Source organism: Notamacropus eugenii, chromosome Y (genome assembly GCF_028372415.1).
Source record: "Notamacropus eugenii isolate mMacEug1 chromosome Y, mMacEug1.pri_v2, whole genome shotgun sequence".
Taxonomy (NCBI): domain Eukaryota; kingdom Metazoa; phylum Chordata; class Mammalia; order Diprotodontia; family Macropodidae; genus Notamacropus; species Notamacropus eugenii.
Window position 1 is genome coordinate 1,449,509 of NC_092880.1, and position 25,767 is coordinate 1,475,275.

At 36.3% G+C, this 25,767-nt stretch overlaps 1 protein-coding gene across 5 annotated transcripts in view; it reads right to left on the minus strand.

Annotated features, from left to right (window-relative positions):
* Positions 1–8,135: 8,135 nt before the first annotated feature.
* The window catches only part of LOC140516596 (E3 ubiquitin-protein ligase Mdm2-like), a 29,955-nt gene continuing 12,323 nt past the window's right edge, over positions 8,136–25,767 (minus strand). For 3 of the 5 annotated variants that reach the window (XM_072627567.1, XM_072627566.1, XM_072627568.1), the window contains 4 exons: positions 24,689–24,849; positions 14,189–14,332; positions 13,664–13,741; positions 8,136–9,300 (listed from right to left, as the gene is read on the minus strand). In XM_072627567.1, coding sequence (XP_072483668.1) covers positions 8,734–9,300; positions 13,664–13,741; positions 14,189–14,332; positions 24,689–24,849 — 950 coding nt within the window. In that variant the 3' untranslated portion in view covers positions 8,136–8,733. The remainder of the gene's footprint in view (positions 9,301–13,663; positions 13,742–14,188; positions 14,333–24,688; positions 24,850–25,767) is intronic. The other 2 variants (XM_072627565.1, XM_072627564.1) reach the window with 1 other exon arrangement.

The following is a 25,767-nucleotide window of genomic DNA, read 5'->3' on the forward strand; positions in this document are numbered from 1 at the left end:
TGGGTGCCTTTGACCCCCATTTAAACCCTTTTTTCGCTGTGATATTCTGGAAAAAACTTTAACATTGTGAAGGTTATTTGGGGTGGGGAGTGGGATTGTTTTAAATTTTTGAGCTTGGATTTGTCTCTTTCCAAGGCTGAAAGTGCAAAAAGTCCTACTCCACTGCCAACAGGCATGGAAGTTTTAAGCTATGCTGCCTCCAGCCTGGGTCAGTTTGCCCCTCTTTAGGCAGCCCACCCTAACCCCTCCTGGGGGATCATCGTATTGATGCTAGACTCTTGGGACACCAGGTGGGCTTTAGTTCAAAATATCTGAAGTCAAGTTGAATCCACCAGGCTCATTTTCCTCTGGTAGCAATGAATTCAGACATGTACTGGGACACTTGACTGTAAAGCAATCTAAAAAATAACTTATTATAAACATGGTAAACATCCATACAACCAGTCCAAGCCATCAACAAGCTATTTATCGAGTACCTACCAGCCTCTGTGCTGGGTTCAGAGGATACAGACATGGAACAACTTCTACTCTCAAGAAATTGACATTCCATCAATCAAACTTGTTTTGCACCTATTTACATTTTAAATAAATGAATTTCATGAATTTCAGCAGACAACATAGCATAACTTTCCAGCCATTTCCTATCTTGGACAGCTTTCTTTTTATACAGTCAAAGGTCAAAATTCTATCGGTTCTGATTTGTTTAAAAATTGATTTATGTGTTCAGTTTTCTCCAATCACTTCCATAAATCTTAGATTTTTCTTCTTTTCCTTCTCTGCTCCCTTCCCTCTTCCATCTCCCCTCCCTGAAGCAGCATGTAATTTGATATGGGTTCTACATATACATTCTTGCTAAATACATTTTCACCTTCGTCATGTTGCATAGAAGAATTAAAATGAATGGGAGAAACCATGAAAACAAAACAAAATATAACACAAGAGTTTGCTTCATTCTGCAATCCAATTCCATAGTTCTTTCTCTGGATGCGGAAGGCTTTTTGCCTCAAGAGTCTATTGGAAATTTTTTAGGATCTTGCATTGCTGTGAAGGGCTAAGTCTACCAGAAAAATTCCTTGCACACTGTGGTTGTTACTGTGTACAGTGATCTCCTGGTTCTGCTTTCACTCAGCATCAGTTCATATAAGTCCTTCTAGGCCTCTCTGAAGTCTTCCTGTTCATCATTTCTTATAGCACAATAGTATTCCATTAGATTCATATTTCACAGCTTGGTCAATCATTCCCCAACTGATGGGCATCTCCTTGATTTCCAGTTCTTGGCCAACACCAAGGGAGCTACTATAAATATTTTTGTACAGGTGGGACCCTTTCCCATTTTTATGATCTCTTTGGGATACAGTCCTAGAAGCAATATTGATGGGTCAAAGGGTATGCACATTTTTGTAGCCCTTTGAGCATAGTTCCAAATTGCTCTCCAGAGTGGTTGGATCAGCTCACAGCTCCACCAATGAGTTAGTGTTCCAACTGTCCCACATTTTCTCCAACATTTGTCATCTTCCTGTTTTGTCATGTTAGCCAATCTGACAGGTGTGATGTGGTACCTCAGAGTTTTTGGATTGCATCTCTCTAATCAATAGTGATTTAGAACATTTTTTCATATGACTATAGACAGCTTTAATTTCTTCCTCTGAAAACTGTCCATATCCTTTGACCATTTATCAACTGGGGAATGACTTGTATTCTTGAACATTTGACTCAGTGCTCTATATATTTTAGAAATGAGGCCTTTATCACAGACACCAGTTGCAAAAATCCCCACTTTTCTGCTTCCCTCTGATTTTTTTATTTTGCATGACTTCATAAGAGTCCTTCCAGATTCCTATATATTTTGCATATTTGTGTCATCCTAATTGCAATGTGGTGTTTCATTAACTATCTGTTAAACATTTAGACTGTTACCAGTTTCATTTTTTTTTTTTTTTGCAAAACTGTAGATCTTTGGATAGTTATAAAAAAATACTTTCAAGTTGTATATTGTCAACAAAAGAATGGGTCAAGAAGTACAATTGTTTTTAAGCTAGTACAGCATACTGCCCTTCAAAATTCTCTATTTTCAGTTTTCCACCAGCAATGAAGAAGGAAGTCTGACTAGTAATTTCATTGCTTTTATTTTGGGGGGCCTATTGGAAAATGTGAGATGATGACTCAAATTTGTTTCAATTTGCATCTTTATTAAAATTCTTAAATTCTTCAAAGATTACCATTTTTTTCTTTTAAGAATTATTTGTTCCAAATCTGTGACCATTTATTGATCCATTAGAGGCTAGGAATTGCTTTTGAAAATTTTTACCAGTTCCTGATATAGTTAAGATGAAAGTTTTATCACAAATTTTACATACTTTCCCCAGTGGTACTTTCATGTTTTTCTTGTTAAAAAAATGCTCAAAATAATCCAACATTTATGATGTTGCTAATATTTCCTGTTTATTTCTTTTTTACATGTTTTATATTATCCAGTTGGAGATCATCAAGGTAGATATCTAGGAGATATAGGTCTAAATTCATTTCCCACCCATCATGAAAACAGCCTTCCCAAATAATCTGTGAAATAATGGATTTTTTCCCCTTATCCTAAAGTGTATTGGGTGGGGCACCTGGAATCTCTATTCTGTTCTATTTATTTATTTTTGGACTTTATTTATAGTGCTGTTGAAAGACTACTTCTACAAGTTTTTTTTTTAATTATTGTAAGATAATTTTAATTATCATTCTGAGAAAAGTGCACAGTGCTATTGAGTTAGCATGCTTCAAATATCTGAGGTCAGAAATTCTATTGTTACTCTGTCCTTTATTTAGTCTTTACTATATAGAGAGTATTGGAATGGAGATAAAAGAGAAGACAATCTAGGCCCCAAGAATCTAGTTGGAGAAATACAAATATATACAGAAGATTTCTGAAGTAATTTTCAACCTAGTTTGGAAGTAGGTATATAGATGAATTTAATGTTAGAGCTAGGTGGCTCAGTGCATACTCAGCTGTGTGTAGACATAACTGTGTGACCCTGGGCAAGTCACTTAATCTGTTGGCCTCAATCCACGGGAGAAGAAAATGGCAAAGCACTCCAGTATCTTTGCCAAGAAAACACCATGGACAATTTTGGTGTGCTACAGTCCACAAGTTACAAAGAGTCAGACAAGACTGAAAGGAGTGAACAGTGTGGATGATTTGACAAAGAGAAAGGAAATTCCACAAAGACAGGTGCAAAGGTAAGAATAATCTAGGCATATGCATGGTGTGGAATCACAGACTCTCAAACAAGATTTAGTTCAATCCTTACTCAAATTTTGACAGGCTTCTCAGCTTGGCTACAGCAGTGAATCTAAGTCAAGATGGACCTTATAAGTTTCAGGGGCCGGTAGAATACTCCAATGGATAAGTCCAAGACACCACTGAAAATATGTTCTTCCTGTAAGCAAAGATCTTAAATTTCTTTTGCAATCACAAAAAATCAGAGTTGGAAGGCATCCCCGAAATCATACAGTCCAATCCACAGTTAAAGATGAAGCATTAAAAATAGCTTTTTAAGGAAAGCAGTGTTCATTTTTCCAAATTTAAAAAGAATATAAATATAGAAGAAAATGACAAATGTTGGAGAGGTTAACAAGTTCATTAATGTACTATTGGTAGAACTTTTTCCAGATCAGTCATAATGGAAAGTATTTTGGAACTAAGTCCCAAAAGTTACTAAACTGTGCATCCTCTTTGATCCAGCAATATGACCACTAAGTCCATATACCAAAGAGATAAAAGAAATAAGGACCCAAATGTTCAAAAACACAACAATCCTTTTTGTGTTAAGAACTAAGGAAATATTCACCAACTGAGGAGTGGCTGAACAAATTATGGTATATGAGTACATAATGGAATTGCAATTGTGCTATAAGGAATATTAAAAGGATAATAAAAGAAATGATTGCAGAGAAACCTAGGAAGACTTCTATGAAATAATGCAAAGTTAAGTGACTAGAACCAGGAGAAAAAATTATATATTCACAACATTGTAAAGACAAGTCTGAAAGACTTAAAGCGCTCCTATCAACATAATGACTAAACCCACTTCCAGAGGACTTTATGATGAAACTGCTACCTAACTCCTGGCAGAAAGGTGATGGACTTAGGGTGCAGACAGAGACCTATTTATTGGACTTGACCAATGCAAGATCAGTTCTGCTTGACTATGCATAAAAGGTTTGTTGTTCTTTTTTTTCTCAAGGGGGAAAGTGGGAGGAAAGATAACTTTAATGGAAAAATTTTTTTTCTAATTTTCTTAAAGCATACTGTATTTAGCTTCAAGTCAATTACAATCCCATTTTAGCCCAATTCATATCATGCTATTTCTAGAGAGAGAAGCTGGTAAATATTTAATAAATGACTCTAAAAAACAAAAAAACTGTGCCTAAACTGTGTATGTGCATATGTTTGTATTCATACATACATATCATACCATGTACATGCATACACACGTATGTATACACACACGTCTTTTTGACCATTTTATATTGCAGTCATGGAATTACAAAGCTCAAGCATCATCTCCAGCCATGAAGAACTCACTACAACTCCAGGTAGTCAAGTCTGACTTTTAGACTACTCTAGTTATCAAGACATTTTCCTTTCTGTTAAATAGAAATCTGCCATCCTTTAAGGCATCCCTAGTCCTGCCTTAGTTCTGCCCTCTGTGGTTTAACCACTATCTACTGGCATGCAGAGATAACTGAATCTTCATCAAGTAATACCTGTAGTAACAAGTTTTTTTTTTTAAATGTGAATTTCACTTCCATCTTTTCCAACAGTCTCCTGTACCAAAATTTCAAATTCAAAAATTTATGCAGGCATTTAAAAAAAACCATAGTAGTACCATTTGATGCTTACAGCTTAGCTTTTGTATCAATAAGAACTTCTCATGTTTAAAAATTACCCTGAAAAGAATCTGGAGATATTATCACTGAATACTCCTTTGTACGAGCAATCTAAAGCTGTCAGGGAAAGATGAGAGGCATGATGCATGAAACAAAATATAGCAAACTCCCATGTCTTCAGCATCCAACCCCACCCCCACTAATTCTAGTAAGTCCTAGGAGTTTAGAATTACTTCACAGTACCAACAGTGGTGACAGACATTTATAATAATGCTCCTAGGCCATTCCATAAAGTCTGGAAATACATCTTCTAAATCAAAGATTAAATGAAGCGTAAGCTCCAACTTTCCAGCTTTATTTCACAGTTCTCTCCTTAATCCATTCAATGCTCGGTTCTACATCAGACTACATCCCCACCCCAATACCCACCCACCCATGCTCTCACAATTTTATACCTCTTAGAATCCTCAATGCACTTCAGATACCCTTATCATGTCCAATCTCTCATGCTAATTTGCACTAAAACTTATAGTGTACCTGTCTCATCCACTGGACTAGACTGTAGAGTCCGTTAAAGAGAGAAACTTTTATTTTTCAACATATCTTCTCACTGTCTAAAAAAGTGCTGTGCAAATCAAAATATTTAGCAAATGAATACCGAATTGAATGCTACCCTGGCCAAGATCCTTTAAATACAGTTCCCACTCCTATCCAGTCCTTGCCTGCTTCGCCACCCTGATCCCAGCAGCCCGACTGCTGCCCAACATCACTTAGAGTAGCTGCCTGTCTGGCACAGGACTCAATTCAGATGTTACCTTCTGCAAGTGGTTCTAGTTTTCCTAGATGAGGGCACAACACCATGATTTTCTTCTTTCTGCTTTCTATGTACATTTCTTATTTGCATGTTTTCTCCCATTAAACTGCTGGCTCCTTGAGGGCAAAGATTGTTGTTTTTGCCTTTCTGCGTATCCCCAGCACTTAGAAGTGTTCTAGGCATTTCTAATAAATGCTTGTTGACCTGTAATTGACTTTCTTCTGGTTTCAAAACATGAGTTGATACTTCCTGCTTGGAACAACTCCTTTATTTACTCTCTTGATCCCATCCTGGGGCAGCTAGGTGGTGCAATGGATAGAGTACCAACGCAGGAGTCAGGAGGATCGGAGTTCAAATCTCACCTCAGACACTTGACACTCACTAGCTCTGTGACCTTGGGCAAGTCACTTAACCCCAATTGCCTCATCCTGGGTCATCTCCAATCATCCTGATGAATATCTAGTCACTAGATTCAGATGGCTCTGGAGGGGCAGTGAAGCTGGTGATGTGCACAGCCCTCCCTCACGCAAAACAAAGTCAAGTGCAAGTCATGTCATCATTTCTCTGATGACATGGTCTTCTTCAGTAACAAAGGATGAACACATACACACACAACTGCCACTTTTAGCACCACAGCAAGTGATCACCAACAGTGAGCCCAGCATGGGGCAGCACCACTGAGTGGTACAAGCTGCAATACTTTGATTCCAGTCCAAGTTGTACTCAACAGCATTGTCACACACACCAGGCTGGGCAGCCACGGGGGTTGAGTAGGCCCAGTCTCAGCAAGAGTTGGAGCAGACATTCTAGGGAAATGATCCAGATGTACAGCTATCTGGTTCACTACCAGTCTTCAATACAAGCAGAAATGGACTCCAGTTTATTTTATTTCCTTATCTTAACTTGCACAAACACGTTAGTCACCTAAATTGGTGCAATAAAATTTCAAATTTAAATTAGCTTTCCAGTCAGCAAATAATCTGCAGTTCGAAGAATTCACAAACTAAGCAACAATCGTTATGAAGGTAAATCTGCTTCCAAAAAAACCAAATCATAATCTATTTGCTTTGGAGGTGCCCCTATGCAAAATCTTAAAAATGGATCACCTTGATTTGCATGGAAGAGCAGAAATTCATGTTAATATCAGTTTTATGTAATTGTGACTGATGTCCCCAACTTTTAAAACATTAAATTCAAGCATGTACCAATGGTTTAACTACATCTAGTAAATATTTTGACAGCCTAAAAAAACCAAAAGATTCTTTAAGAACATGCTTTCATTTGTGTAATTCCTGAATTTTTTTTAAAAACTGGACCTGGTTGTTGAAACCAAGACACCTACCTGGGGCCATATGTCCAGATTAAGATAACATAATGAGTTACATCTGAATTATGTTCAACTTGGTAGAAACAGATTTTCCCAATTCTAATCCTAATTTGAAGTGTGAAAAAGGTCTGGGGTAAGCTATCATTCATCCAAAGGGGCATTGCTACATTGTACTTGAGGCCCTTAAAAAGACCTGCCTGGTATGGTCCTGGTGGCAAAGGCGTATAGAAAGAATTATGATGGCCCCAACGATACCATTTTTAGGGCTGTATCCCAAAGGGATCATACAAATGGAAAAAGGACCCACATGTACAAAAACATTTACAGCAACTTCTTGTGGTGGCAAAGAATTGGAAATTGAGGGGATTGTCATCAATTGGGGAACAGCTGAACAAGTTGTGGTATATGAAAGTAATGGAATACTATTGTGCTATAAAATAATGAGCATGGGAACTTCAGGAAAACCTGGACTTAAATGAACTGATGCTAAGTGAAGGGAGCAGAACCAGGAGAATATGCTATGTACAGTTACAGTCATATTGTATTTTGACTAACTTTGATAGACTTGGCTAGTCTCAGCAATGCAAGGTTCTAAGACAACTCCAAAAGGCTCATGATGGTAAAGGCTATCCACATCCAGAGATGGAATTAGAGTCTGAATGCATAGTATTTGTTCTCTGTTTTGTTTCTTCTTTCTTGTGGCTCATTCCATTCATTCTAATTCTTCTTTACCACATGACTAATGTGAAAATGTTTAATATGAATGTATATATAACTTATATCAGATTGCATGCCATCTTGGGGGAGAGGGGAAAATTTAAAACTCAAAAGCTTGTGGAACTGAACGTTGTAAACTACAAAGAAATTTTAAAAATTTATAAAAGAACTATGATGGGCTCTAAAAAAGATAAAGCCACCCTTTCTTTTGTATTTGTCTATGCAATATAAAAAGATCTCTAAATAACAAATGAAAACTATCAGGTTTTTCCTAGGAGATTTTTCCTAAGATTCTTGGAAGTAAGGACAGATAAAACTTCAAAGAATCAGAAACCTGAACTTATTTGCAACTCAAAAACAATCATTTTCATGAATCATCATCACATTTCACCAACAGTATTCAACTTAAATAATATTTATTAAATTTACTATTTACACAATTTTTTCAAAAAGTTTCACACTCCCAAACTAGATAAGGAAATTACTTAACAAAAAGAAAGTCAATCTTCAAAATAACTAGTGATTCTTAACAGATGCAAACAGTAAAGGATCTATAGATTCAATATAACCCAGTATGAGTGTTTATGACTTACTCTCAAATGATCTGACTTGGCACATAAGTTTTGGGAACCAACTAAAGCACAAAGAGGTTCAATGATTCATCCGGGGTCAAACGAGCTGTAAGTGTCCCATGTAGTATCTGACCCGCACTCTATCCACTATACCTGGCTGCCTCTATAAATAATACAAATGAAAACTAATAAAAATGCAAAAATGGAAAAAATAGTAATTAAAATGTTTTTTCCCAAAGGAAGAGAATAAAAAAATTCTTCCAGAAAGTAAATTGCATGAGATTTAACTAATATGGATTAGAAGTCATCCCAGAAAAAAAACGTACAAAAATAAAATTTTAAATAAAGTTCACAAGTCGTGTGAACATTCTTTAAGAGTTTCATACACAAGGTTCATACATGGTTCCATTTTTAGTACATCACATTTAGAGAAAATAAGTTAACACAATCATCTGAATTGGCTGCCTACACACTGGACAAGGCTTATTTCTCTTTTTCAGCTTCTTAGCACATGTAAAACATGCCATAAGATGTCCTGTCCTTCCATGAACAATGCATCCATTTTTAGGTCGGCTCTGACAGATGACACAGGGCTCTACTGTACTAGGGGGAAGAATGGATTCCACACTTGCTTCTTTGTCTTGCACTTCTTCTCTCTCAAATTCTCCAGCATCTTCCTGACTACTACAGATGATACTTTTAGATGTCGATGGCTGAGAATAATCCTCACTTTCTTGGGAGTCTGACGTCTGTACTATTTTTTCATCACTTTCCTCAACACATGAATCTTGAGAGTCATTCATTTTATCTTTCTTACAATCTGGAACATCAAAGCCCTCTTCCTCCCCTTGCGTGGGGCGTTCTAGTCTGCCTTTATCTGACACGTCACCTTTCCCCTCAGAAAGCCAATTCTCTCGCAAAGCCCAGCATCTATGGCAATGTGGTGGAAGTGGAGGGTTCATTTTATCACAGGAAGTACACTTCCAATAGTCCTGCAATGAAAAAAGAAGTAGAACTAGTTTCAATAGTTCTTAAATAACCAGAAATATCAATGCTAGTCATGCCAATTTATTCAGCTTGTTTGTTAAAAATTAGGTTTTGCAATAAAAAGATTTGGTAGCTTATTTTGTAAAACATTTCAAATTCTACCCCATCTTTAACTCTTAGCAACTTCTCCTGAAACCTGAAATTGTGGGTAAGTGGTCTTTTCACCTTTTGGAGATTCTGACGTGAGGCATTCTATTTCTCTTAGTTGTAGACCTTTTTTCAATAGGAATCCATCCTTATCCGTATCTGTCAGGAACCATCTGCTACCATGTCTATTTTGATTGGGTAGTATTCAGAAGAATCTGTTTTAACTATTGCCCCCCCTCCCCCTTTTTGTAAAATAGAGAGTAATGCAATTTATAGGAAACTAGCCAACTTACATTTGTAGACAGTTCCCACCTTACAAATGATTTTTGTTATTTTACAAATCAGGTTTTTTTGAAAGTGAAAATGAATGTCTTCATAGAAATATTGCTAGAAACAGAAGTTAGGTTCCCAGGGCAAACTCAGAAAAGTCTACTTTATAATACAGCCTAATTAATAATACTAGATATTGAGAACACTGAACAATGGAGAGGTGGAAAAGGCTGAGAGGATGGCTGGAATTATGAATGAAAATCATCTAATGGATCCCCCTCTAGTTCTCTTGCCCTGTGGAGAAGGTTAAGCCTAGATGAAACCTGTCTTTGACATCTTCATTACCATTGTACTTTCTCTCATTTCTCCCTCTATGTATCCTAATGTGATTCCCCCTTAGCATTTCCTTATATTATCCTCAACTCATATGTGCCCACCAATGTTCTTCATGTCCCCAAATTACCTATAATCCTTTCACTCTAAACAAAATTCTTCTTTCAAATATCAAGCTGTGTTAGGAAGAAAACCTAAATTAAAAGAAATTAATTCTGAGCCTCAGCAAACCTCCCAGGAGTGATAGCTCCATTTTTTTTCAAAAGGCTTGCAAATTCAAACGAATCCCTGGTAGTCATTTCAGGGACAAAGTGAAATGAAAATATTTAGTAAGCATACGTTTGGAAGAGAAAATATTTTGGAATGGGTACAGAGGTTACTAAACAGTCTGTTATCTTTAAGTTTGTCAACTGCTTAGCTCTAGAGAGCTAAACTAGAGAAAGAAGCCATAGTAATTCGGCAGTCTCTCTTCTTAACACTAAGCCTAACTTTTACTTGTTTCTTATGCCTCGAAGATCTATGATTTCACTCATGTGAGCATATTCTCACTGTATTGACGTACATATGCTGCACCTTAGCACAGGGTTTCCGACTTATCACTTCTGGTGATAAACTTCTCTGATCTTCAGAGATCTTGGGTTGATCTTGAGAGAACAGACTAATAGTGCTTCACTTGGCCTAGACTTCTCACCTTGGTAGGAATTTACTAAATTTGCTAAAAAGTCTGAGTCTCACTGGAATAACTTGAAAATTCAGGATTACCTGAATTATATAACAAGACATTAAGCTAGGATTTTAGTGAAGGTCCCTCACTACCATCTTATGAGAAACAATACAGAAAACAAGTTTCAGTAAAAGGCTTTGTCTGCAGGTTTGGTGTTTGTTGAGATGGGGTCAAAGAGAGAAGCAAGAGAGAAACAAAAAGCAACCTTCCCTCCTGATTCTTTTGTTTCTGCTAATAATACCAAACTCTCAAAGGAGTGGAATCACCTCTGATTCCCCCCATTTCCTTCTACCCCCAAATTCAGTCATTATAGTCTCCTCATACTTCCTCTGAAATACAACATCCAAAAATTCTTCCCATTCTTATTGCCATTCAGGATCTTTATTATCTAGAGTAATGAAATGATTTAAACGAGCTTTCCACCAATCCATCCTGCACATTAGAGCCAGTGTTTCTCATGTCATTTCCCTATTCAAAAGCATTCAATGTTTTCACTACCTACAACATAAAAGTCCAGACTCCTCAGCCCACCATTCCAAGGCCTCCACAACAGACAATATTTAAGAAGTGAAGTATTAACAGTGAACACAGCATTGTGCAAGATCCTGAGGAAGGTATGAAGTTTAGAGAAAACATAGCCCTCACAGAGCTATTCTAGAAGAGGCATAAGACATACATACTACTAGAATGCAAAAAAGTACATAAAACACTTGTGTATTAAGGAAAGATTTCATAACCAAGTGCTATGTAAAATCTGAGGGGAGAAAGTCATTGAGGGGAAATTAGAAAAATCTTTATGAATGATGAGCATTCTAAACTGAATTGGAAAGGATAGGTAGAAAGTCAAAAGTGAGGAGGAAGGGAAGGGAAGAGAATAAGCATTTATACAGCACCTACAATACGCCAGGGGCTGTGCTAAGCACTTTACAAATATTATCTCACTTGATCTTCACAACAACTCTGCAAGGTAGGTGCTATTTTTTATCCCTATTTTATAGTAGGGGAAGACTGAGGCGAACAAAGATTAGGTGATTTACCCAGGCTCACAAACCTAATAAGTGTTTGAGAATGGATTTGAACTCAGTTCCTCCTGACTCTAGTAAACCCTCTATTCACTGAGTCACTTAGCTAGATAGACATGCTAGGTAGAGAAAATGGCTTGAACAAAGGCAATGAGGTACAAGACACATTCAAGAGATACCAAATAATCCAGCTTAGCTGGAGCATTGAGTCCATGAAGGGAAACAGTATGAGGTACAGGTAGAAAAGTAGGGTGATCAGTATATAGATTCATATTCAGCACTTTTTGTGATGGTAAAGCAGAGTGTCCATCAAACGGACAATGACTAAATTGCAGTACATGAATGTAATAGTATAGTGTTACACAATAAGAAATAGTAACTATGAGAATAACTTAGGAACAACTGCATAAAATGATACAAACAGATAAGTAGAACCATACATACAACTACAACAATGTAAATTAAAAGAAAAAAAAAACCTGAACCCTGAGTCACTAACAAACCAATAAGGCTCAGTCTGAAGAGAAGCTGGAGATAAGGGCAGAATGATGCAAACAATGTCAAATGCAGTTATAACTGATGGGTGAAAGCAAAATTCTTGAGCAGTCAGGTTTAAAGACCAGAGCAGAGGCATCAAACACAGAGTTCACTGATGCACCACAACGCTTCCAAGCATTCCCTGGAACCAGAATAAAATGTGCCTGGGAAATGTTACAAAATAAATAAATACAATAAAACAGAGGTAACATAAGTCAATAAGTAGCCCACAGGGATCTTGATGTAGAAATCGGTGGCCCCTATATTTAGTCTGACACCAATGGACTTTAAAGCACATCATCTCACAAAACCAAGCATGCCCAGTGTCTACAATGCTATCTTATAATATTAAAATGGAAGTCATAAAAGAATGTTAGGAAATAGTTTTCACTAAGTTCTTTTAAAATCATAACGGTATATGTTACTGTTTCTGTTAGGATGAGATAAAACTATTGCTAGATCTACTATGTACTTCAAAATTTTTATATACAGTATGTTATATGAAACAGCTTACTCAACTTGACCTCAAGTATATCAATATTATGAAGTCATTTTAATTTTCTAGTTTTTGTCTTCCAACATTACAATGAAATTTAAAGTTTTCTTTTCAAGTCACACAGTATTATGGTGTTTTTTACAATTCTCAAATACCTTTGATCTCAATGATTTGGACATTCCCTCTAACAGAAATGCACATCACAACTCATCCAGGCCTTGCACCACATCCTTCCCTAAGTTCACCATGGGGGGACAATCTTCCTTAGAAGTTGTTTGGCACAAGGATACTGAGTGCTGTGTCATCCCCCTGCCATCCTCTGTCCTCAAAATGTAGCACCCAGGCCACCTTTTTTAACCTTTTTTCTTATTCTACATACAAAGAGAGTATTTGAAGTCAGGTAAACACAGATATCCCCATGGTGTATACCTGATTTTATAATCTTTTCTCTTCTTTAGCATACGAAAAAACACTTTACTACTAATCTATTCTTAGAAGGAAAGAATAACTAGCAAGATTAACCAAATAAGAAGCTAAAACAACAGTTTTAACAAAATCTTTCTCAACATCAGTTAATTAATGAACAGGAAATCCTAAGTGTGTGGCATAAATGTGAGCATTTAACAAAAAAATATTAATCACATTCCAATAAACAACATATATGTAGCAACAGATGACTGCCTTAAGTCATTAATGTATATTGTAATGTTAAAAATAAAGTAAATTCCACAAATTTTTTTACTTCTTACAAAGTGGATATACTTTTCTAACCCTACTCTAAATTCACATCTCACTGTCATTTGCTTTTGTATCGCAGGAAATCAGAATCTTATACTTACAGCTAAGGATATTTCAGGATCTTCATCAAACGAGTCAGTGTCACTATCCTCTGCCTGATATAAGGTTACCTGGGATATCTAAAACAAGGCCCAACAACTCCATTAATACAAACCTATTACTTCATTTTATCTAAACAAGTTCCCTAGATTTACTAGAAGTGGAGTTTCGAAAATGAAGAGCTGACCCACAAGCAAACAGAAGCACAGCACTGGAGCTGAGCAGAGCCCAGACAGGCTCCGCAACTTGCCAAGGGCAAATAACTTCACCTTTCTAAACTTCTATCTGCAAAATGAGAATGATACTGCTTGTGTTAGCTACCTCTCAGAATTACAAGGTAAACAGACTTTTCTTTCATGCATGAAGGGTGATGAAGACAAAGATAAAGAAATTTCTGGAATTTTAAATGAACCAATACATTCAAAAATCGGGATTAACATTTCAATTTGCTGTACAGAATGCACTAAAAACAAGGAAAACACTTCACTTATTTCTTAAGCAGGTATGTTAAAAAAAAAAAAACCCACCTCATCATCTTCATCTGTGAGTTCTTGTCCTTCTTCATTGTGGCTATAATCTTCTGAATCAATAGACTCAACTTCAAACTCAACACTGAATTGGTCTGAAACTGAATCATCTGAATTTTCACTTAATACACCAGTATCAATATCCTAAACAAAAGAAAAGGAATTTTAACTCAAGCAAAAAAAACGATCCACAATTTCCTAACTGCTCTCCCTTACTTGTCCAATCCCACCCCCACCTTAAAATCCAATCAGCACATCAAACTAATTCTTCCAAAAAAACTTTGTCATTTCCTTACACAAAATTGGACAAAACCTAGACTCCTTATCCTGACATTCCAGACCTTCAAAAACGCTAATATTTAAAGCTCTTTTTACACTTGATAACCTCAAAATGAACCATCCTCTCCAGGCAGACTATCCCTACCTCCAAGCCTTTGCTTTAACCTTTCCTCCTATTTGAAATGTTTCCTTCTTCTGCTCCCCAACCACATCCCACTCCTCCACAGTCCTTGAGGGGTCAGCTCAAGTTCCATATTCCTGGAAAACCTTCCCAATCACACATCTGAAAATTATTTGTCTCCTTTGAATTACTGAATTACAGATGTACTATCTAATTTTCCCAAAAGATTATGTATTTGAGGACAAAGACTGTCCTCTATACTTTCTTAAGGCCTCCCCCACAGAACTAGCACATGACTTGTGCACACTTGGGTCTTTAATCTGTTGACTTAGAAACATAAACTTTATACAGTTTAATAAATAGGATTACAGGTTGAATTTGGAGAGGTAAAAGAATGGTCCAATTTACATAATTCTAGCACTTACCAGAGGGCTTGCCCAGAAAATACAAATAACTGGCTATGTAAAATAGTCTAAATTTGAGACTATTTATAAAATATCCTGCTAAAGGTTCTCAATTTTGAGACAACTGCCTTTCCCAGCTATCTCTGAACATTTCAGAAATCAGGAGAAACTAATGTTCATCAGTATTATGTGCCTTATACAAGGTACAGCTTAAAGATGAGTTTTTGGACTCTGAGCCAAAGAGCTATTAAATTTGTTAACCAAGGCAGGTGTGACAAAGACCCTTACTGTGGAATGAGATCTAGTCACATAGCTGAGTGTAAAGCATTGGAAGTCAGAAAAACTGAGTTTGAATCTTAGGTCAGTCATTAACAACCGAGTAACTGTAGGCCAATCACTTAACTGCTTAGGTTTCAGTCTCCTCATCTGGATTATGAGGTCTACTAAAATATTTCTAAGGTCCCTTCTTGCTTCTCAATTCTATCAACTATGAAAAATGCAAGTAACATCTTCTTGAAGAAATCAGTGGAAACTATATGACACTCATTAACCACCACAGCTTCCACGGATTTTGAATCTTTGCACAGAAAATGCAAGGATCACACTTAAAGAAAATACTTTAATGAGATGATCAGCCAGTCCCTAGCGGATGCTGCCATATCCCAGAGAAGGCAGAGGTGGAATGGGTAATTGTTTTCAGCATACCACTTCTTTAATCAATCATCCAGATGTGGCCGGAGAGACTCTAGAAGCTTGATTATAATTACATGGCCATATGCTATTAGAAGTCCACATTCTTCATTTGTAACACAGTCTGATTATGGTACCAGCAGCTATACAATTCAATAATATAGCACTGGCACTTATGAAAATAGTACCAAGTTTGTACAGCTCCAGTCCTAAGTGCAGCAGGTGAGGACAGCCAGTTCAGTAGCCAGCATGACTGATGTCACATTTCCCTAGCTTGGGGGAGAATTCCAACCAATGAATTTACCAACCCTCCCTCAAAGAAAGCCTTTCCTTCTTTTCTCTTCTCCCCTCCCCTGCCCTTTTGAATCACTATGATTTGTCTGTTATACAGATGAGTTAGAATTCACTTCTAATTTTTCCCTGACAAAAACGATTCCAGCCAGGTTACAAATTTTGAGTGTGTAGCCATATAAAGAGAGTTTGAGGAAATAATCTTTTTAAACTTCTTGCATATTGAGAGAATTTTAGCCCTTAGTTAAGAGAATAAAATATTTTAGGCAATTTAATCCTAGCCCCTTTTCTACACTACAAATTTTGGAAGTAGAAATGAAGGTTTAAATGCATAACAAGGAAAGAATGCTGCTATGCTCTAATCTCATTATTTTACTGGAGGGTAAAGGTGAAGATGGGCAGCAAAACATTTGCTATTATTCCCTAAGTTCTTTAAGAAAAAGCAGGAATTAAGAAATGTTAAAGAAGTGCTTCTCAGGAGACTGGCCTGCATATTGGACTTACAGCTGATCGCATGTTAAAGGAAAAAAGGAGTAACCAAACTCAAGGTAGGATGAGTTTGCTGATTCTCCCCAGCTAACATCCACCTTAATAGATCAGCCTAATTAGATACCTACCTTACCAAGGAATGGAAGAAAAACATTTAAATAATACATAAATGTGTTAAGCTAGAAACTGGATTACTGTACTTCAATTATTGCCAGAATCGTAAGGTGATTCTTAGATGTCAATTTAAAACCATATATTATTTTCTACGCTATCTGAAATGCTGTATCTCAGCTACAAGGTGGGTGCTACATATGTCAATCATACTAAAAGGAATCAACAGTTTCCAAATGTCTCATATATACAAAAATATTGACAACAGTGCTTTTAGTTAGTAACAAAGAACCAGAAGGAAAGAACATCCTTATATCTTTTTATTCAGAGATTTTAGAAAGATAACAATGGTTCACTGAAGAACTCTGTGTATACCTTTTTAATCTCTGCAGTTTTATAACGGAGCTGAGTATTATTTCTCAAATATTCTTTTGCAACTCAGCTTTTAGAATTTATAAAGCATTTTAAAAGGGAAAGATTCAAAACGACATGCATTCAATTCACTATCTATTTGCAAGCTGGTAGGCATTTCCTATTCCTAATGAAGTATGCTGCCTATGTGACTTTTTTTGGCATAGGACATAAAGGGCAGACTCTCAATCTGGCAAGAAAAAAATTATGCTTTATGTCTAATGCCCAACAAATTGACATCAGTGGGAGAAACTGAAAACATCCACTTTGACATTCTAACTATTAAATATGAATAGAATACATAAAAGAGGTCACAACTACATGGATGAGCAGCTTATGAATAAAAAAGCTGGCTGTGTTTGGTTTCATTGTATACTCAAATTATTTCAAAAGATTCTCAAAATCAACATAAGCAAATATACCACCATGAAGATAACTAGCTTATGTCGCAATATCTACTACAGAGAGTAGTAGAGAAATTCTACTGAAGAACTTGACAACGTTCTTCAAGATAAATCAATATAGACTTTGAAATTCAACAACTTCAATACACAAGTGAACACGGGTAGAAAGTGAAAACTACACTGGCAAATATGGCTTATGATCAAAAACTTAAAAGCCAAAGTGAAAGTAGACTCCTAAAAATTCTCATACAAATCTTAAGTACAGTCGTTTAGAAGAGCCGGAAAGGCACTAAACAGGGCAAGAAACATTAAAAATTTAAATTTGCCATTTTTCAACAGACAGGAAACAAATCACATCAAATCAGCTGTCTGTGGAATCAGCTGACCAGATAGAGCAGAGGCTGAAGTAAGCATCCAAAAAGGATAAAGGTATAGACACTGCATACAATTACAGTAGCTCCTACAAATCCAGAACACATAAAGTAGACTTAAGAAATTGGATATCACCATTTCTAGCCCAATCTCTCATCTCAATTCTGGTCTGTCCTTAATTATATTTTATTAGCATTTAGGTAAAAGGGATAAAATTGCCCTTATTTCATTTTAATCCGATTCCAACCTTAACACACAACAATCGCACTCAACAAACAGGCTCTCTTTAAGTTCTATTAGTTTTCTAAAAATTCCAGTTCCCTCTTCCTCCCCTTTGAGATCAGTATTAAGAGTGCTTACCCTTTCTCCTCTCTTCCTATTCTTTGTCGTTTGTTCTCCATTTTCTTCACCTTTGATGCTTATAATCAATTTCTCTTCTTCCCTCCTCCCTTCTCCCTCACCCCTAAAACGATCTCCCTAGAGTGATTACATTGAGTTAAACTGTAAAACTCACTTTGGTTTTCATACCTTGACGATGATCTGCCTTCTTGTTGCAAAGCTGCCTTAAGACTGGCTCTCTCCTCCACAAATCCTTGAAATCCCCGTAGACTCAAAATGACCACCTTTTTTGTCTTCAAAAAGATTCTATTAGAAACTTAGCACAAATGGAAAACTAAACTGGATTTGGGATGAAATTTTATAGCTTTAATTTTTTAGAACTAAACTATTTCAGATTCTGTCCTTTTTCTTGTTTTGCTAGAAATGTTATATAATTCAAACTGATGTTTTCTGGTATGAGATGCTTTTCTCAGTGACTTGCAAAATCATCTCTTTATCAGGGCAGTCGTAAAGTCTAACAATGATGTATCTAGGCAAGATTACCTTAGGATTAACTGTTCCATTAACTTATAATCTGTCCCTCATTTTCAATATATTCTCAGATTTCCCTATATAGTTTCCCAGAACGTCATCTTGTTTTCTTCAGCTTCCAGAAACTGAGAATTCTGATATTCTTTTGCCTTGTTCTGGCTTCCAGATACAATTTATCCAACCGTTCTAAATCTTTGTCCAGTTGTGAAATTTTTTGAGCATGTTTCCCTTTCTTGGTTTCTTCAATTTTGTCCTCCAGGGAAATAATTCTATTTTAAACATGTTACCTTTTTCTTCAGATACTTCTAAGCTGTTGTTTCAGAAATCTCAGGAAAGTTCTCATTCAGTTTCTTTTCATTTTATTTCAGCTCCTCCATGGCATTTTTCTTAAATTCATTTCTTCCTTAAATTCCTTTACTACATCCACTGTTCCAATATCCATTGTGTCCTAAAAAGATTAATGCTTCTGTTTTGTATTTTATACATTCTATTTGTCTGGTGTTTATGTCTCTACTCTTATATTCATTTTGATTGTATCAGAACCTTTTCTCATGTTTATTAAGCCTTGAATTTTTTCCCCCAAAAGTTTTCTCTTGAAAAATGATAGTGTTTTTCACCCTTTCAGGCATTTATTGACACAATTTTTGGCTCATTTGGGATACTGAGAAGGTTCTCCATGGATCTTTTACTCCTCCATCTTCACAGAAGTTCATTAATCACATTTCTTAAAATTTCAACTCCTGTACAACAGTCATCACAACAAAAGAGTGGGGAAAAAAAGCCCATAAAGTATTTCAACCAGCAAATACTACCTCATTGGCAGGTATATACTACCTCAAATGGCAGCCAAGGGCAATACAAGCTGAATACAAACTCAACTGTAAAACTACAGAAAAATGTTGGAAAACTACAAGCACTATTACCTCAAAACAATGAAAAGTTGTTAAGAAAACAATCCAACAAAGATGTTGTGAGATCCAGATTAAGCCAGTTCATCCTGAATGAATTTGCAGATAAAACCAGATGGAATCAAACACAAGTAAAATAGCAGAATTGTGAGGATTTTTTATGGTAGTATATCATGCCCATGAAAAAGATATGAAATCATCATATTCAATTCAGGCTTTGTGAAGAAGTGACAATTGTACTTAAACCACAAGTTGGGAGCCATTAGAAATGGCCAATTAGACACAGAAAAAATCCATGCTACAGGAAACAATTCCTGAAGCACTCAAGGATCAATTAGCAGATAATCAAAAGAGGTGAAGATTCCTAAAAACTGAAAAATTTACGGATTTTGCTCTTACCCTGCTCCCAAAAAACAAAAAGCAAAAATGGGTAGGGGAGAAAGGAAAGGAGGGAATTGAGAAAACAGCAGCAACTAGCACTCCATTTGTTCAAATGGTCACAACAGTCCATGCTCACATCAACAGTAACCTCAACAAAAACCATTTAAGCGTTATTTTCTTAGACAATTTTCTACAAAAGACCACAACTTTACAGTCAACTCTATTGACTCAAAGATACAGAGAACACAATACACCACTATTTATTTTTCACTGATTTTCTTCTTTGGAGAATGGGTCTCCTCAACCAGTCCAAGACGGAGAACATACAGCAGCCACTAAACAAGCCTGATCCAAAACCGACTGTTATGGAAGCTTCACTCTGCTCCGTCTACGACCTGCGCCACTTTGCTCCTCCTTAGGCAGCCTGGTGGTCTTCCACTCCCAAAGGCTGACCACATTGGTGCTGCACTTAGCACACTCCATTAGCTTCAGCCACACTGCAGCTCAGCACTCCCGAAATCAAGGGGATCCATCAACCTACCCCAGTAGCAAGGATTATAGATGTGCATCATCATGCCTGGCTATTATTCAGTGATTTAAAAGAATATGACTCAAAAAACAAAACAAAACAATGGAGACTTGAAGTCTCCTCAGATGTGCATCTGGGAGGCACATATCAAAATCACATAAGACTCACAGCAAACAAGACATCATGAAAAATATACTTTACATAAAGTCTGAATGAAGGATTCCTTATCAATTACAAGCCTATCCAAATGCTTCTAATCAGATGACTGTACTTTTTGCATCATCCCCTGTAACACTACACAAAACTTCAAATAAACTCACACCAATGTGAGGCTGGTCTAAAAATCCACAATTGGAAAAAAATAGTGGATTAAAATATTGCCTAGAAAATGCCCGATGGCCAATCAAATAAGTTTGCCAATGTTTGTAGGATAGGCGTACCAGATGGAGAATGAGCTTGGGCATGAATTGGGTAGGGATGAGACTGGGATGGGTTACATTTGGAAATCAACAGCATGTATTCATTAGTTCTAAATTACCTGATGATGCAAAAGCCTGTTTTAACACCAATCAATCACAGATACCAAATGGTTCTGAATCATAAAACAATGATCATGCATAAGAAGGGAAGTTATCAATGGGAAAATTCATTGTATTCAATAGTTCATAAAAACGAGATGTCTGTAAGATGCTTTGCAAAACTTAAAACACCATGTAAATGCTAGCTGCTATTATCATCATAATCACAAATTATCTAAAGAGCTGTTACCCAATAGTTAAGCAGTCAATATCAAGTTTTCAAAAGAATTACAAACTGTGAACAAGCATACAAAAACATGTTCCAAATCACTATTAATAACAGAAATGCAAAGAAAACAATTCTGCAGTTTCATCTCATACTCAGCAAATCATCATAACAAAAGATGAAAAGAGTCAATGCTGGAGGATCTATGAGGAAGACAGCACTGCTGATGGACCTGCAAACTGGTCCAACCATTCTGGAAAACAATGTGGAATAAAATGTAGGAGAAAAATTCTCCTAAATTGTTCATAATCTCTGATTCAGAGATCCCAATGCTTAAGAGTATAGTCCTGGGGGGTGGAGAGGGAGACAAACAGCTCTCACATACACAAAAACAATCATAGCAACACTTTTTGTGGTTTCAAAAACTGGACCCATTTAGCTGAGGAAACAGTTGAACAAACTGTGGTGCATGAACATATAATATATTATTGTAGCATAAAAAACAATAAATATGAGAAATTTAGAGAAAAAACACTAGATAATGAAGAAATGCAGAGTATGAAATAAGTAGAAACAGGAGAATAATAAATTGCTGTGGTCCAGTTGTGTCCTATTCTTCTTCCTGACTCCATTTGGGGTTTTCTTGGCAAAGATACTGAAGTGGTTTGCCATTTTCTTCTCTAGCTCATTTTACAGTTCAGGAAGAAACTGAGGCAAGTAGGGTTAAAATGACTTGCCCAGGGTCACACAGCTAGTAAGTGTCTGGGGTCAGATTTGAACTCAGGAAGACGAATCTTCCTAACTCCAGGCCTGGCACCCTACCCACTGTGCCACCTAGCTGCCCAAAAAGCAATATATATAAAAATGATAAACAACATAAATTGAAACTACACTAAAATAAAGCCAAACACAAAAAATTTAACGATCAGTATGGGCTCCTCCCCTTCCCAAGGAGAAAATAAATATATTTCTCTTCTTTCTCTGAGAAGATAAGGAACTGTGGGTTTGGAATGATGTAGACTACTGTCAAAAAGTTGCTGACAGTAGTTTTCTTTACCCATTTTTCTTTGTTACAAGGCAGGGCTCATTGTATATATGTTGGGAGGGAAGAGGAGCTATAAACTGAAATGGTGGCAATGTAAAAACGTAAAAAATCCATACAAGTCATTATTCAAAACAATTCAGCTGTACTTCAAGGCAAGGTTTATTTGGTTTATCCCTTTACTAGTGAAAATGGATTCTTCCCTCAGTTGCCATCCCCCTTCTCCAAACAGCCCCCATGTCTCTTTCCCCCAATAATGTTTTCACAATACCTAGATTAAATCCCTATTTGCCCTAAAAATCAGCCCCCCCCTTCTCTCAGTTCTGACCCAGGAAGGCTGCCCTACTCCTCCTGTCTTTATTCTCTCCAACCCCTAAATCTAGGAGTAAAAAGGACCTTTGACAGGCTCGGCATACACCAATAATCTACAACCCTTTCCTTTTTCTCACAAGGCCTGCCCCTTGAAGCGAGGGTAGAATTTTGGGATCCAAGTCGGAATGGGTAAATTTTGAGCCCAGCTTCTAATAGTTCAGTGAAGGGAGCCTGAGTTTGAACGGAGCAATGAGGGTTCCAAATTCCAACAGATTGATCAAGGCTCTGAGTTCCAATAGACCAGTTGAAGAACAGAAAAATAAGTCATAAAAACTTCCTACTATCAGTGAAAGGAAAAGTATCCAAGGAGAGGTAGCATGGAACTTCTTAACCTTTTTGTATCATGCCCTCCAAACCCTGGCAGTCTACTGAAACCCATGGACCCCTTCTCAAAAGAATGTTTTTAAGTAATTAAGGAAAATGCTAAATTTCATTTGGAAATTAGTGAAAATAAATATGTAATTCTTCCCCCATCTAAGCTCATGGACAACCTGAAATTTATCCATGAATACCAGCTTAAGAATCAGTAGTAGACAGAGTTGGTCTCAGAACTCAGTGTCCCAAGCAATTCCATATGATTTTAAGTTATAGAACAGTTGCTAATCTGTATTAATAGAGGAAGCCTCCTCACCTGGGACTTTACATCAATAAGATCACAGGGTAAGACTACAAAAAAGAAAAAAAAGACCCAAGTGTCCTGGCACAAGGAGATGATAATTACACTATACTATGACAGACATGTCAGACTATATTGGAACTACTATATCTAGCCCTGGGTATGACATTTTTTGGAGAAATGGTGAAAAGTTAATATTCAACCAGGAGTAGAACTGTAACAGGAGGAGTACTCTAAATCATTGTATTTTTCATTAAAGGAAATAGGAATGTTTAGCCTAGAAAAGATAACATTTTATAGAGGATATGATAATCTTCAAACACATGAAGCATTGTTATGTGAATGCAAGATCATAATTGTTTTGCTTGACCCCCTAAGACAAATTGATAAAAAATTACAGAGAGGTCATTTCAGTACAAACTAAGGGAAAAAAAATCTCCTAAAAATGAGAATATTTAAAAGTGAAATGGGCCAACGTAAAAACTAATGGATTTTCTATCAGAGGAAATCTTCACTTAGGCTGAATGATCAATGATTAGGCATACTGGAAACAGGATTCATGATTTGGAAAGGAGTTAGATTAGAGGATCTCTAAATTATTTTTTAACTCTCAGCCTATGGTCCTCTGATAAATAGTATAAAAGACTGGGTCAAGGATATTTATTATAGTTACGTAGTGAGATAGCCAGGAAAACAGTTAAAATAATACAGCTAATTTCAAAGATAAAAGACACTGGCCTTCAGCTAGATGGATAAATTGGATAAAGTGGAAACCAAAGCCATGATTTATATCTCCCACCATGCTCAACACACAGTAGGTACTTAATGAAATGTGATAGATTTCAATAAAAACCAAGACTGATACTGTCCTACCATACATAATGTCACATCCGTATTTCCTTCCTTCCAGTTAAATCTGCCCTTTTTTACTTCCAAACCTACCACGTCACCTATGTGGTAGGTGTTGAAAATAATGGACAATGACATACTTGCTGGTGGCTGAAACGTATAGGCATTGCCTTAAATTATGATAAAGCTTTCCAAGAAAATACGCAAATTCTAGTAACTGAAAAAACAAGGAAATATACCAGTTATGGTGCTCAGACTCATATGAAGAGCTACAAATATCAAGGTTAATGAAATTTGGGGGGTTCTGCCCTGGCTTTTTTAACTTTTACAATCACTAAAGCAGAATTGCTACAAGTTTCTAAAACCATATAAGCTTGATTCTCTTAAGTATCTTTCATCACATTTAATATTAATTTTATCATCAAATCTCTAATTCTCCATCCCCAAGACTACATCTAAGTGGATGTTATTACACAGTCGCTCCCCTTAAAGGGAAAATCTTATCACAAATTCAGAAGCCCATACTCCTGTCCTTTGAAAAAGAGTTTCTTTCAAACCCCCTTTACCTACATTTCTGCTGACAAGATAGCTAATCTATTTTAACAAGTAATGATTACCGGACTTGAAGGGATTTCTGTTGAGTCACTGCTACCGCTTCGTTCACAGCATATCTCACTTATGACACACAGGGCACAGCTTTCATCAAATGTAAGGGAAATACTATCTGACTTATGTCGTTTTCTGTGTCTTTCACCAGGCAACTCTTCCGAATTTTCTTCTTTTGGTGAAAAAAAGAAAAAACTGTTAATTTATACAATTATAATAATTCTAGAAAGTGTTCTGTGTACCTTTACATTGACAATTTTTTCACCAAAAAGTTAAAATTATAGGCATAAGGACTAAAAGGTAACAGTAACATACAAACACGTCTGAAAAGAAACATCTACCAAAACACCTGCAAATGAGTCTTATAAAAGGTCATCAAACATATCATTTTTGCAGACTTGTATCTCCACAAGTAATGATTTATAAAATTCACTAAAGAGATTTTCTTCTTTCAACTCCTCTGTATGTTGATAAATATTGTATTCTAGAATATGAACTTTTATCACTGGCATCTCAAAAATTAAAAAAAAATTATCGCTAAGGTGGCTTTAATCATTTCAACTTCTTCAGAATCCTATTTCTTCAGCAGGATATATCAATATAAGTGAGAGCTACTTTTAAACAAAAGATTACCTCCATGATTTAAAACAGGCCAATATAGTTGCCAATGACTGCAATGACTTGTGTGCACAAGACAAACCATTGAGATGTAAAAATGTTAAAGTTACTAACATTTATTTATACCTTAAAAAAGCAAAATTAAGCTTTATTAACATTTAATAAACAACTTAGTACCAATATCCTCACTCAGATGGGTCACATATCATGATATGTGAGGTGTTCTAAGGGAACAGTGAGAGATATACCACACAGAAGGGTTGGGATTAGTGCCCTCATTCACTGATTTGCTTTCCCCATTATTACAACAAATTGCAGTTTGTTTTCCTGGCTGAGTGGATTTACAGTATTATCTAGGTTTATCTACACTAACCTTTGCAAAACAGACAAGTGATTTAAAAAGATTTCTGCAAAGAAACTATGGATTGAGGATAACATTAATAATGCGGGAGCACAAATGAACATGAATATG